At 33.0% G+C, this 13,678-nt stretch overlaps 1 protein-coding gene across 1 annotated transcript; it reads left to right on the top strand.

Moving 5' to 3' along the window:
- Positions 1 to 4,617: 4,617 nt before the first annotated feature.
- Positions 4,618 to 6,210, top strand: LOC143579960 (putative xyloglucan endotransglucosylase/hydrolase protein 23). Its single transcript, XM_077063126.1, has 3 exons — positions 4,618 to 5,134; positions 5,233 to 5,426; positions 5,696 to 6,210. The coding sequence occupies exons 1-3, from the start codon at positions 4,859 to 4,861 to the stop codon at positions 6,090 to 6,092; spliced, it is 867 nt and encodes a 288-aa protein (XP_076919241.1). The 5' UTR covers positions 4,618 to 4,858; the 3' UTR covers positions 6,093 to 6,210.
- The last annotated feature ends 7,468 nt before the right edge of the window (positions 6,211 to 13,678 follow it).

The following is a 13,678-nucleotide window of genomic DNA, read 5'->3' as shown; positions in this document are numbered from 1 at the left end:
ACACACACATACACACCCTATTCGTGTGTGCGTGTGTGTGTATATATATGTATGTATAAAATAATAATAATAATCGGTATAAACCGGGTTTCAAAACATTGCTTTTTAGGACATTATGATTTTTTATACCCCTTCATATCATAACCACATTTAAAGCCGCCGCCACCTTTCCTCTTCTGGCATCTCCATGGCCCATCTGACGCGTTGTTTACTTGTTTAGCGCTTGATATCACCGGTGGCCTGCGAAAGTGATGCCACGTCGGCCAGCTACGCCCTCCATGGCGCATGCAACTTCCTCCCCTGAAAGCGTAGCCTATCAAATCATTTTTAATTAAAGGACGAGGGTTTAAGTTTCATCATTAATGAAAGAAAATATATGTAGTTTACCGAGTAGCACAAATGTTTGAATAAACATAAATATCATGTGATTCTTGGTTTGGTGAGTAGTGTTTTGTTTCATGTAGGAATTTGTGTTTAGATATTGTTTATTTTGTTTCTTGTATAAATTTGTGTTTAGATCTTGTTTTAAGAATGTGGTTCTTGGTTTAGTAAGTAGTGCTTTGTTGCATGTTAAAATTTGTGTTTAGTTATTGTTTTAACAAAATCAATGTAACTTTTGTACATCATAACATTGTTATCCTTATCGTGAACACACATGTGTATATAGCATGTATGTTGTTGATGACTTTCTATGACTCTAAGCATATTTCTGATTGGTGGTTGGATTGTATGTAATCAACCAAAAATGCACATATGACTGACTATATGAGTAATAGCATACAAGATATGAGAACTAGCATCAAGAAGAAGAGAGTACATGCTCATTCATTTATAGAAAAGGATTGCATAAACCCTAATCGACATCACTGTATATTGAACACCCTTCTATTTTTAGTGATATTCATGTAATCATGTTATGGTTACATGTATCTTCTAAGTTCTAATATATCTACAACACTTTAAAGGAGTGTTTGTAAGTAAGATGTATTGGTGAATTATTGTAAAAGGTAGTTATGATAAAGTAAAAGGTATGACTGCATAACAAGGCAATACTTGGATGAGTGTGCATTGATTTTTTAAAATTTTAACCCTGAGAAACTGACAACATACGCATATGTTGTTCTCTTCTTTCTTCTTACCTTTTTTATATTGTTTTATTTTTTTTTTTTACCATAACTTATTTTTTGATTGATCCTATATATGTGGTTAAAGCCGTAAAGCCAAAAAAAAAAAAAAGAAAGAAAGAAACATGTTTTAAGGTGTCTATGTACAAGTGTTATGAATGCAACAAATACTCGTGGATTATGAGGTACATATATATGAATGACCACTTTCATATTGTGAAGAAAATGTTATTGATATACCCAAAAACTACATTTAAATCATGGCAATAACGCATATAGAATCAAAACTATTTTTGCGTGACAATGTTTAAAAGCCAAATATTGTTATTGATAAAGTACCCCATCCATAATAATATAGTCGAAATTCTCACTAACCACTATATAGGGAGTTATTTAGCATAATGAGATTACACTTAGGCATTTGGGAGCACATCCCTTGTCTCTCAGTTTCAAAATCTATCATGTGATCGTTTCATGACCAATCGTGTAACAACCGCACTCATTCTAGCCAATATTTTTAAATTTCACCAAGTGCTAACACACCAACATTCCTCGGTCTGATCATATATTGACCACGTGACAACCCCCCCCCCCCCTCCCCTTTCCCATTTTCACATTTTGACCGTCACTCTCCTCTTTATTTCGTATGTTATTAATAATCATACAATTAATAAAAAAAAATCGTTAACTTGTTGAAAATGCTTCATCAACTTAGCAACATTTGTTTGGTTAGAAGTAGTTCTTGTTGGCTATTTCTAATTAAGCCTTGGAGTGCAATGCAAGTAACTTGGCGAGCAAGACACAAGTTATATATGGATCATAATACTTCCTAATACATGTCGGTTTAGGTTGTTAGGTTTATTTTAATTAATTGACGGATTGTTTAGGAATCCTAATTAGACTCAAACATTAAGTCTATATAAACCGTGTAGGGTTTATTATTGCAACTGAGTTTTGTGAAGTTTCCCAATAAAGATGTTTGGGTGTTTAGCCAAATACAAGTTCGTTCATGTTCTATTCAATACCTGGTATCAATTCTCTTTAGCTCTTACTACGACTACTGATAAATGGTAACCAACGTTATATTGATTTAAAGGGTAGGACATTAGTTTGTTAAACTAAAGGATCGATCCTAGTAAAAAGCTAGAAACTAATCAAATATGGATATGTTACAATGTTACATGGTAAGTTGACGAGATCAAATTTGCAACATATAACTTAGTATTGGATTACAACTGGCTTAAACTGGTTTCAAAGTCAATTTCAATTAATAAGATTTAATTGGAAGGTCCCTCCCTCATCTCGTTGAATGAAATGGGGTGGGCACTAAATTTCTATCCATAGAAAGATATGAAATTTGACTAACCGAAATACAATATGTGGCTTAATACCCATTTATCCCTCTGTAATTGCCCCTATATAGTTGTCCCAAAGTGAAGTGATAGATTTCCCAACCAAATGTTTTGGGTTAAAATAAATCTCGTAAAGTATAAGTGTGATGATTTTAACAGTAGAGTTAGTGTATATATAGCAGAGTATGTGGGTTCGCCAATAAACATAAATTTTTTTTTATCAAAATAGACATGCTAACTTTATTTTATTTTTCAAAATAGACATATTTATTTTTAATCGAACCAATCATCTTGCGACACCCAAGATTGTTGGCTAAGAAAACCTAAGCTACATGGATTCACATTTAGACTAATCATAGTACAATATAGTATATGTGAGGTGGCTAACTGTATAAACGATGTCATCATATTCCCACGTGTTATGATTTTTATACATAAAAGTAGCTTTTTATGAAACAACCCAGTTATAAAATTACTTTTAAACAAGACAGAATTACAAATTTTGTCCTTTAAAATAAGACGAATTACGGTTCGTGTCCTTTTCTAAGTTTCCTTGCAGGCGGTGTACTTTAAACTTTTTTTTCCTACAAGTTATGTCCTTTACGCTAACTGGGTTAGAAAAACTCTGTTAAATCCCATCACGTGAGAAGCATGTGAGGGTAGTTTTGTCTTTTTGCCTACCCTGCAACTTCTTCTTCTTCTTCTTCTTCTTCTTCTTCTTCTGTTTCTGTATCTATTAACACACACACTTTGGATTCATCAATTAACAATCTAGGGTTTCACTTCTCCATCTTCTTAACCATCTACTCCTCCGCCCACTTCCTCCTCTTCCGCCACTGGACCACCACCCTCCGCCCAATCGCCGCCAGCTGCCTCATCTCACTTCTCTCTCTATGTTCTACCACACCATCACCATAACCACTCCTCAAACACTTCTCTCTCTATGTTCTACTCTGACCTCCTGCTTCTCGAATCTGCTTAACGATGAGTTTCTGGAGGAGGCGCGTGAGGTGTACGCGCCGGAGGTTATGAATCTGAAGAAGGAACGAGATGATGATGATGTTCAGAAGCAGCAGCAGAAGGATATATTTATCCATGGCCAAATTAGATCCCAAATTAGTCATGGCCACCATATCTCTAGAAAGTAGAAACCGTCGGCAACGATGCACGAAACCGAATCTCTCGATTTATCCGAGGACACCGAGTACGCGGGTTCTGAACATTATCATCATCTCGTTCCTTCTTCAGATTCATAACCTCCGGCGCGTACACCTCACGCGCCTCCTCCAGAAACTCATCGTTAAGCAGATTCGAGAAGCAGGACCCATCGTTTTTGTTTTCTATTAACACAAACCCATTGGTGAGGACCCATGTGTTAATAGATCAGACACAAACCCAGAAAACCATTAACCCTAGATCGATCAATCGTTTAATCCTGACTATAAACGATCAATTAACCATAGGGTTAATGATCTACGCTCAAAAACGATTTAATGCTTACTTACCTGTATTGATGATTATACGAAGGTTATTAGGAGAATAAGTAGGCCGGCTATATGAGTAGAAGAACACTATAAATCAGAGGCTTATAACATAATTAACTATAGGGTTAATGACGGTGAGGGCTAGAATAAAGTATCTGCAAGATTAATTTGATTATATCATCAGTTTTCGTGTGATAGTGTTTGAGGAGTGGTTATGGTGATGGTGTGGTAGAACAAAGTGTGTCTGATCTATTAACACATTGGTGAAACAGAAAAAGAAGAAGAAGAAGTTGCAGGGTAGGCAAAAAGACAAAACTACCCTCACATGCTTCTCACGTGATGGGATTTAACAGAGTTTTTCTAACCCAGTTAGCGTAAAGGACATAACTTGTAGAAAAAAAAAGTTTAAAGTACACCGCCTGCAAGGAAACTTAGAAAAGGATACGAACCGTAATTCGTCTTATTTTAAAGGACAAAATTTGTAATTCTGTCTTTAAACAATAAAACTTTTTAGCCGACCCTAACCAAGTAACCATGACAAACAAAAACTCAGCCATGTTGTCCTTTTATCCTTTCCTTAACAAAAGATCTAATTAAAAAATCTAGAAATATAATAAAATTTATTTAAGCATTTTACCTTGGTAAGTTGGCAAACATTGGAAAATGTCCAACCGGGACCGGTCCATATAATCGCTGCCGCCTTCTGGAACCACTTAGTGCATTTGACTTTTCACCCATTAAGAAACCGCGTTCGAAGGTTTCATAACTTCATTCGTGTGTTTATTATTGCCATTAACCTGCTTTTGCCGGTCAAAAAAATATCTATATAAATATCAAAAATAGTTATAGCTTATAAGAAAGCACAACAATATATGTTTTAACACTTCTAACAACATATATGGCTTTGTTTTCGTCTAGGAATGTTATATTATTAATACTATCGATATGTGTTTTCGTTAAGTCTTTAGTCTCGGCTAATTTCTACAATGATTTCGACGTCACATGGGGAGATGGTCGTGGGAAGATCCTTGACAACGGAAATCTCTTGACTCTCTCCCTTGACAAATTCTCTGGCTCGGGTTTTCAGTTGAGAAATGAGTACTTGTTTGGGAAAATTGATATGCAACTTAAGCTGGTGCCAGGAAACTCCGCTGGTACCGTTACTGCATATTATGTAAGTGTAAATGAATAAATGGTTGGGTTAAAACTTAAAACTACTATTTTTTTTTCTTGTCTCATTTTGTGCGATAATGAGTTAATGATTGTTTGTAGTTGAGTTCAACCGGATCAAACTGGGACGAGATAGACTTTGAGTTCTTGGGTAACTTGAGCGGAGACCCGTATATCGTCCATACAAACGTGTTTACCCAAGGTAAAGGCAACCGCGAGCAACAATTTTATCTATGGTTTGACCCAACTGCCGATTTCCACACATATTCTATTCTTTGGAATCCCCAACTCATTTTGTAAGTTTTCTTGTCTCAAATCCGTATTAAAGTAAATTTTATGAGTTGTTAAGTATAACATTATATTCGTGTTAATTTACTATACTAGTTTAATTACGGTTGTTCTATCATTAATAATATTATATATTTCTCTATTAAATCCAATGAAACATGTCTAATACATTTTGCATATGTTCTTTTAAGTTTTTTTCGGAAATAAGATTGTTATCAACAACCCGAAACATGTCACATGTCACTAAATATACGCTTTTTGCTAATGATGTAACCAGATTTTCAGTAGATGGCACGCCAATTCGACAATTTAAGAACGAAGAGTCAAACGGGGTACCATTTCCTAAAAACCAACCCATGAGGATATACTCGAGTTTATGGAATGCTGATGACTGGGCGACTAGGGGCGGGCTTGTGAAGACTGATTGGAGTCAAGCACCGTTCACTGCTTCCTATAGAAACTTTAATGCGGAGGCTTGTGTGGTGGTGCCGGACACTTCGACATCTTGTGGTGGTGGCTCAGCCTCAGGCGACACCACGTGGTTGTCAGAAGTGTTGGATAGTAGTGAGCAAGAGAAGTTGAAATGGGTACAAAAGAATTATATGGTATATAACTATTGTTCGGATTCTACAAGGTTTCCTCAAGGATATCCTCCCGAATGTAACATGGGTTAAGTACGTGTGTTTGGGTTTAATGTTAAATGGAAACGGCAGTCTATATGTATTTATTTGTATCTAATTTTTGTAAGGTGAATTGTTATTGTTAATAAGGATTGTCGTCTTTTTCCTTTTCATTTTTCGTTATTTAGTAACTATTATATTAACAAAGCAAAGATTATCTTTAATTAACTATTATACAAACAGAATTACAAATTTTGTCTTTTAAACATAGATGATTTATGAATCAAATCTTTTAAAAAGTTTATTTTAACCTCTTGTGCTGTTAAGTGCCGATAGGGCCACTTAGCAGCACCGTATTGGTCCTTGAATATTGTTTTTTTTTGTTTTTAGTTCCGGCATCGTGACAAACATAACAGAAACCGAAAGAATTTGCGTAGACTCACTGTATTTTGTTTAATTTCGGTACCGTAACCAATGTGACAGAATCGGCCGAATTTGCGTAGACTTATCGCCTCAACTTCTGGGATTGGAAATGCTTGGATCTTCCCAACATCCGAGTGTTACCGACTGACACCACTCAATTGATCCACCTCAAAATTTATATGTTCTTGTTTTATTTTTGGTTTTTAGTTCCAGTATCAAAACGCACATAACAGAAACCGACTAAATTTGTGTCAACTTACCGCCTCAATGCCTAAGATCGATAACGTTTGGGTTTATCATCGCCCGGTGCCCGGCGCAACGTGCCGGGTATATCACTAGTTCTTTATACTTAATTATTGTTTTATGTATTACTTCTTTAAGCGATTATAATCCAGAAACACTCAAAACATCACCAAATGGACTATTGTTGGTAATTTCAAACCGTAAAGGACCTAAGCTGAGATGTCGATTAAGTTGGCTTAGTTTTCTAACTGTAATATGATTAATATGATAATGTATTAGTCATCAAGTTAGAGTTACATAAAAATATATAGAGCTTGGTTAGAGAATATAGATGTGTGATCAACAAAGAATTATTGTAATGAGTTTTTGAGTTAGTTTTATCTCTTGCAATAGTAAAGTGTTAATCGATCATGTGCCTTGAATTATAACGATCTCAAACAAAAGAAACACATCAAAAGCATCTCCTACAACACTTTTTATTGCAACTTTTCATTACTTATTTAGTTATTTATATAATGTGATATAATCTATCTATTTATATAATTGGCTATCAAAAAGGAAGAGGTGTCGCGCCCTGATCGCCCCTATCAAACAACCAGATTGCTCGATTTTTAAATGGTGAGCTCTTATTGATTTAGCCCGGTTTAAACCCATTTAAGCTTTAATTTTCATGGGTCTCGTGGGTCACCATACCCGGACTATTGACTCATTCAATCAAGTTTTTATACCTCATATTCTTCTTCTTCACAATCAAACTCTATATCCTTAAATTTTCATTTGCACGCTCTGAATATACTCTTACCGGTTTTCGATTCATACTCAACGCAACACTAAGGGCATCTCTAATGGTGTGATGTGGCAAGCATTTTGTATTTCAAACTAAACACATGAACTTACCTTCACCATTGGAGGTTGCCAGATGGATGAGAGAGACAACAATCCAAAACGGTTTGGAGAAGGACATTTTGTAGAATTATCAAAGAAAAAGAAGAAAAAGAAAAGAAGAGAATAGAGAGGAGGTGACTGGTGAGTGGGGAGATGTGAGTAATAATAAGAATTGAATGGTTAAGTGCTTTGTATATATTTTTTCTTTTCAAATTTATTAATCTTCTTAATTGAATGTATAAAGGAAGATGATAAAAAAATCATTTTACATAGTAAAATTTAGAAGATAAAATTTTTTAAAAGAGTAATTGAAAATATGGTTTATCACTGTTTAATTTATTTAACATATACAAAATATAAAATAATTAGTTACAAAATATATAAATTGTTATAGATTAATAAAGGGAAAAGTAGGTTTGAGATGGATAGTGAGGTGGCGGTTTGAAATAAGAACGAGTTAATAATCATTGGAGAATAAATAAAGGTTTTTATATGTTGGTTTGAAATCTAATGTGGATGCTGAGTTGGAGGTTTGAAACAAGAACCAATGTTATGCATTGGAGATGCTCTAACACCTCACATCCTTGCAATCAGGTTTGTTCACCATGTTCATCTTCCAATATCTCCCTCTTCCACCAGGTTTGTGCGATTATGAACCCTAATTCGTTTATGTCGTATGAACCCTAACATATCTAGATGCTATTTGATATCTGAATCTTTGTTTGATTTTAGAACAATAGTTAATTTTCAATTTAGCAACATAGGTATCAATTAATGCTCATGCTTTGTTTTTCAATTTGTTCAGTTTTGTGCTGGATCCTTGGGTTTGTTTATTCAAGTAAACATCTATTGTGTTGGTTCCATGGGTTTATTCAATTAAACAAGTACTCCTTGTTTTTTTATCTATTAGGTATTATTGATATTTGATAAGATAAATATGCTATTCGTATGCATGAATATTCTAGTGTTATCTTAATTGTTAGGTTTGCAGAAATATATTAAATAATTTAGTTTTTATGGATAGTTGATTCTTAGGGCATGTTGAAATTGGTTGAGTTAATAGAGGTGAACGATACATTGCATATAACAATTAACATTTAGATTGATTTCCTTTTTCATTTGTGTTAGTTTCCGGTAGGTGTTATATTAAATAATTTAGTTTTTAGGTTTGATTTTGTTAGCTAAGTGTTCTATTATTTGGCTAGAAAAAATATGTGAATCTTATTGAAATATTTAGGTTTTTATTTTCATATTGTTTATGTAATCACAATAGTTATAATGAAATAGTTTAAGACACCTAAATCGTTTTCTTTGCAGGTCCATTTTGTGCACATTAGGTTGGTGTGCTGAACTTAAACTCCTACATTAGTTGTCATTAACTTGAAAATAGTGTTTCTTAGATTCTTGATTCTGATTATAACCCTGTTCCATGTCTAATAATATGTTAAATGGTAAAATGGCTTTGGGTTAAAATTGACTATTTAGAAATAGTTATTAAAAAGATTGTTTTAGTTAAATAAAAAGTATCACAAATACCAGTCTGACCCGTTTTATCATTTGAGTTGACTCAAATTGACTTGATGTATTATGTGATTCTACTAAAATTGATTCATTATAATCTCCTGGTGTAGTTATACCTTTTGTTTTTATTGTGATAGTTTGTAATTGAATATTTGTAGTGGAACGACGAATCCCTGGTCTCACACTCTAATAACAACTCGCTTAACGAGCTAGGTTTTATGGGCTGAAAGCTAAAGAAGATGCCATCAACATTGGATCTATATCAAGCATGTCTTTGTGAAGAAACCAGTATTGCACAAAATAAGAAAAAGTTAAGCCAAGAGCTCGGGCCTTGTCGATATAAAAAAGACATCCAACTTTTAAACTCTACTTTCAAGGATTGGGAATGGGAGGTACACAATCTTTTACACTTTGCATATTGTTCTGTGTAGTGGAGTTGATTTTGACGTATTTTACTTGTTAGCGGGATGATCAGGGTTATGTTTGTTCAAGATCATTTAAAGTGCATAATAGCTATCACACCTCAACCTAATGCGAAAATGCCGGGACGTGAGCTGATTGGTCACAGCTCTCAGGTACTATCATGCAATAATTAAAAGGTGACAATATCTTTTGAATTTAATTAATTATTCAAATAAATCGAAACAACCAAGTACATAACATTTAAAATAAAAGCAACAAGATAATTCAAAGTTTCAAATTTAAAACTAATCCTTGATTTATTGTCTTGATAATATTTCTTCTAACATAAACAATCCTAAATCTTCACCAATCCTGATATCAGTTCAAACGATAACCTGTATATGCGTATAAAATAAAATAGTTTTGTCAACACAAGTTTGAGTGAGTAAAACACCAATTAATTTAAGATACAATATAATATAAAAACGCAAAAACTGTTCGTGTGAGATAAACAATTAAGCTAATGAGCAAATAATGAGTGTCAGTAAAACCGTGCCTTGCGAAGTGGGCATTGGCTACTACGATGGTCGTATGATCATACTATTACTGTGATTATGATGGACCTCTCCGAATGCGGACACTTAAGCAAATAAACATATAGCAAGTTAGACAAATAATTGGTATACACATAAGGTTAACAGTTTGCTAACGTGAATAGTAAATAATAGATAAATATAATACGATACGCATATGTCCCCAAAAGTATTGAAAATAAGTAAAAAGGGGAGTGAATACTCACCTTATCAATAAGCGGATATTTGAATATGATAAGAAAATAAATAGCATAAGTCACGCTTGCTAAGAATCAGCAAGAACAAATCCGAAGCAAGAATGATACTCGGAGAAATACTACGAGTTAATAGATGGACAAAAAGAATATGAACGGGTATTGGAGAGTTAAAATATGTTATTTTAAGTTTTTTTATAACGGTTATGAAAATTATATTGGTGTTAATATATAAATACTTTTACTTAATAAATTTATAGCTGTAATAAATAATATATATAAATATTAATTCGAGGTCGATCGGTATTTGTGAAATAATAAATTATTACATTTTATTATTATTAATAAAGATCTCTTTTAAATTAATATTGTAAATAATAAATAATAGATAATAATATTTATATATAATATATTTTTTTCATAAAATACTTGAACTTATACTATATTTTAATATGTTAATTGACGTGGTAAATTTTTAAATATATATTTTAAATTAAAACTTTATCAATTTTAATAACTATTATTTACACATATGTATATATAATATACACACACACATATGTATATAATATATATATATATATACATATACATATATATATGGTTTTAACCAAGGTTCGGAAAATTAAATTAGTTAATATGTCGGTTTTTGTAAAAATAATGATTATTTATGATATTTTTATAATATTTATAATATTAATTAATGATTTTATATGATTAATAATTAACCAATAAATAAAATTTTTTCAAAAAAAGATAGGGCCGGTGGATTCGAACCCGCGCTCTCCAGCGGTCGGGACCTTAAACATAATGCACTAGCCAACTGGGCTGGTGGTTAACAGAAGTAAGATTTGAAAACAAAAATTTAAATGCACACAAACAATTAACCTAGTTCATACAAGAACTCAAGAAATTCAATCGGCCAAATCGTTAATTTTTTGGCCGATTAAACTTGGGGTTAATGTTCCTGTCATAAAGAAGAATCAACCCATATACTTAATTACCTCTAACCCAGTTTAATTGATAGCTAAATTGATCAAAAAGGAGCTGGCCAGAAGTGGATCAAGAATAAGAATCAAACAACAATGTTAATTTAATTGGTTATAGGGGTTTTGACGGCGATGCTATGAGGGTGATATATGTAGGTTTAATCGAATTATAACAAACTCTAAAGTGGTATATTAAGAAATTGCTTAAGACGGTTCAATAAGATGATCAATACGTATCAATTTGATTATTGTTTCCTGATTACGAGCGTCTGTGAGGTCTTTTTAGCAATTAGAATAAGATGCATGATTCAATTTGTAAGATTATAACGAGAAATAAGGTTCAAGCAATCAAACCGGGTCACGAGTTGCGGGTTTGGATGTGATAAGCGGGTTGGGTAATTGGGTTAGGATATAATAATTTACAGATTTTGCTAATTAGTCCTTTAACTATGGATAGGGATACAAGATGGGGTTAAATTTAGTTTAGGGTTAAAATTGTATATGTTTATATATATTAAATAAATATAATAACAAATAAAAATAAAATAATAAATACTAGATATACGCAATATTTATGGATAAAAAATTTCCCGAACATTAAAACAGGTCAGGTAACAGATAACATATTAAATGAGAAAAATCTGAATTGTTACAATAGTTGTACTACAAATTTGGGTATAGATGTTTCAATCATATTTGGTACACTACTAAATTATTAAACCTGAAAAAAGTGCAAGCTGGCCCGGTCGAGTAGCTAACAACGATTAGAGAGACACTGATGGTTGCGACGGAAGAGGATGGTGCTCATGAAGGTGGATGGTGGTTGCGATGGTGGACAATGTATGGAATTGCTGGACTTTGGCAGAGGATGGCATAGGCGGTGGATGACGAACATATCACGTAGTTGTGATTTTAGGGTTAGCGTGTTTTTTGAAATTAATGCTCACAACAATGTCACGTGCATAATTTAGGATAAATGATTATTGTATTGGATCATTTACACACACACACATATTATAATTTTAAATTTGGTCACAAGTTTTAAGCGGAACCCATATTGAACCGCTACTTGGCTCGGCCAACCGGTCTCTTTTTCAAGCATATTAATTTAAGTTAGTAGCGTGCCAAATATATTTGAAACACCTATTCTGTATGCTTTAGGACAGCTATTATGCACTTCAAATGATCTTGGATAAAAATAACATGGATTGTCTCGCTAACAAGTAAAATAGGTCAAAACCAACTCCACTACACAAAACAATATGCTAAGTGTAAAATATTGCGTGCCTCCCATTTCATAATCCTAGAGCTAGAAACCTGGATGACTTTTTAATATCAACAGGCCTTGGGCCCAGGCTCTTGGCATAACATTTTTCATCCTTTGCACGATACATGTTTCTTTACAAATACGTGTTTGATATAGCTTCAATGCTGACGAAGTCTTTTTCAGCTTTTTACCCAAAAGATATGGCTCGTTAAGTAGGTTGTATTCAAAGTTTGAGACATGGGATTCATTGTTCCACTACAATTATACAATTACAAATTATCACAATAATAAAAAGGTATAACAACATTTGAAAATTTTAACGAGTCAACTTTAGTCAAATCAAATGACTGTAATCACATTAGTTATAATGAAACAGTTTAAGAATGAACAAAAAATCGTTTTCTTTGCGGGACTTGAAAATAGTGTTTCTTAAATTCTTGATTCTGATCATAACTCTGTTGCACGCCTAATAATATGTTTGGTAAAATGGTTTCGGTTTAAAATTGACTATTTAAAAAAAGATATTATATAAAAGACCGTTTTAGCTAAAGAAAAAGTATGACAAATACCAGTATGACCCGTTTTATCATTTGAGTTGACGCAAATTGACTTGTTGTATAATTTGATTTGACTAAATTGACATGCTATAATTTCCAGACGTAGTTATACCTTTTGTTTTTATTGTGATACTTTGTAATTTTTCACACACTGCCAAGGCGGAATCGCAGGCGTCTGATGTCATCTACACCGTAAGCTTATGATTATCGGAAGCACAAATTTATACACGATACCATTTGTGTAAAATGTTTAAAAACATTAGTTATTCAAAATACGTAATAAGATTTCAAAACGCTTTATGTTATAACAATGAAATCCTTCAAAAGGTGATATCCTACGATGCATGTGGGGTTCGTACTTGTATTCCACGACTTCAGTAATAACCTGAAAAACATACTAAAAAACGTCAACATAATATGTTGGTGAGCAGTGATGGAACTAGGCCAATTTGATTGGGGGGTCAAAATTATTTATATATTAGTGTATATATGTTTTTATCAGTTCAAATCTTGTAATTAATTGAATGACAATTAAAAAGATAATAAAATAATACAAAAAAAAATTT

The sequence above is a fragment of the Bidens hawaiensis genome, unplaced genomic scaffold (assembly GCF_021521415.1).
Source record: "Bidens hawaiensis isolate Kalapana, Puna unplaced genomic scaffold, B.hawaiensis_p1.1 tig00030180_1, whole genome shotgun sequence".
In the NCBI taxonomy this organism is placed as follows: Eukaryota; Viridiplantae; Streptophyta; class Magnoliopsida; order Asterales; family Asteraceae; genus Bidens; species Bidens hawaiensis.
Note: the sequence above shows the minus strand (reverse complement) of the source record. Positions and strands in the feature narration are given on the sequence as shown.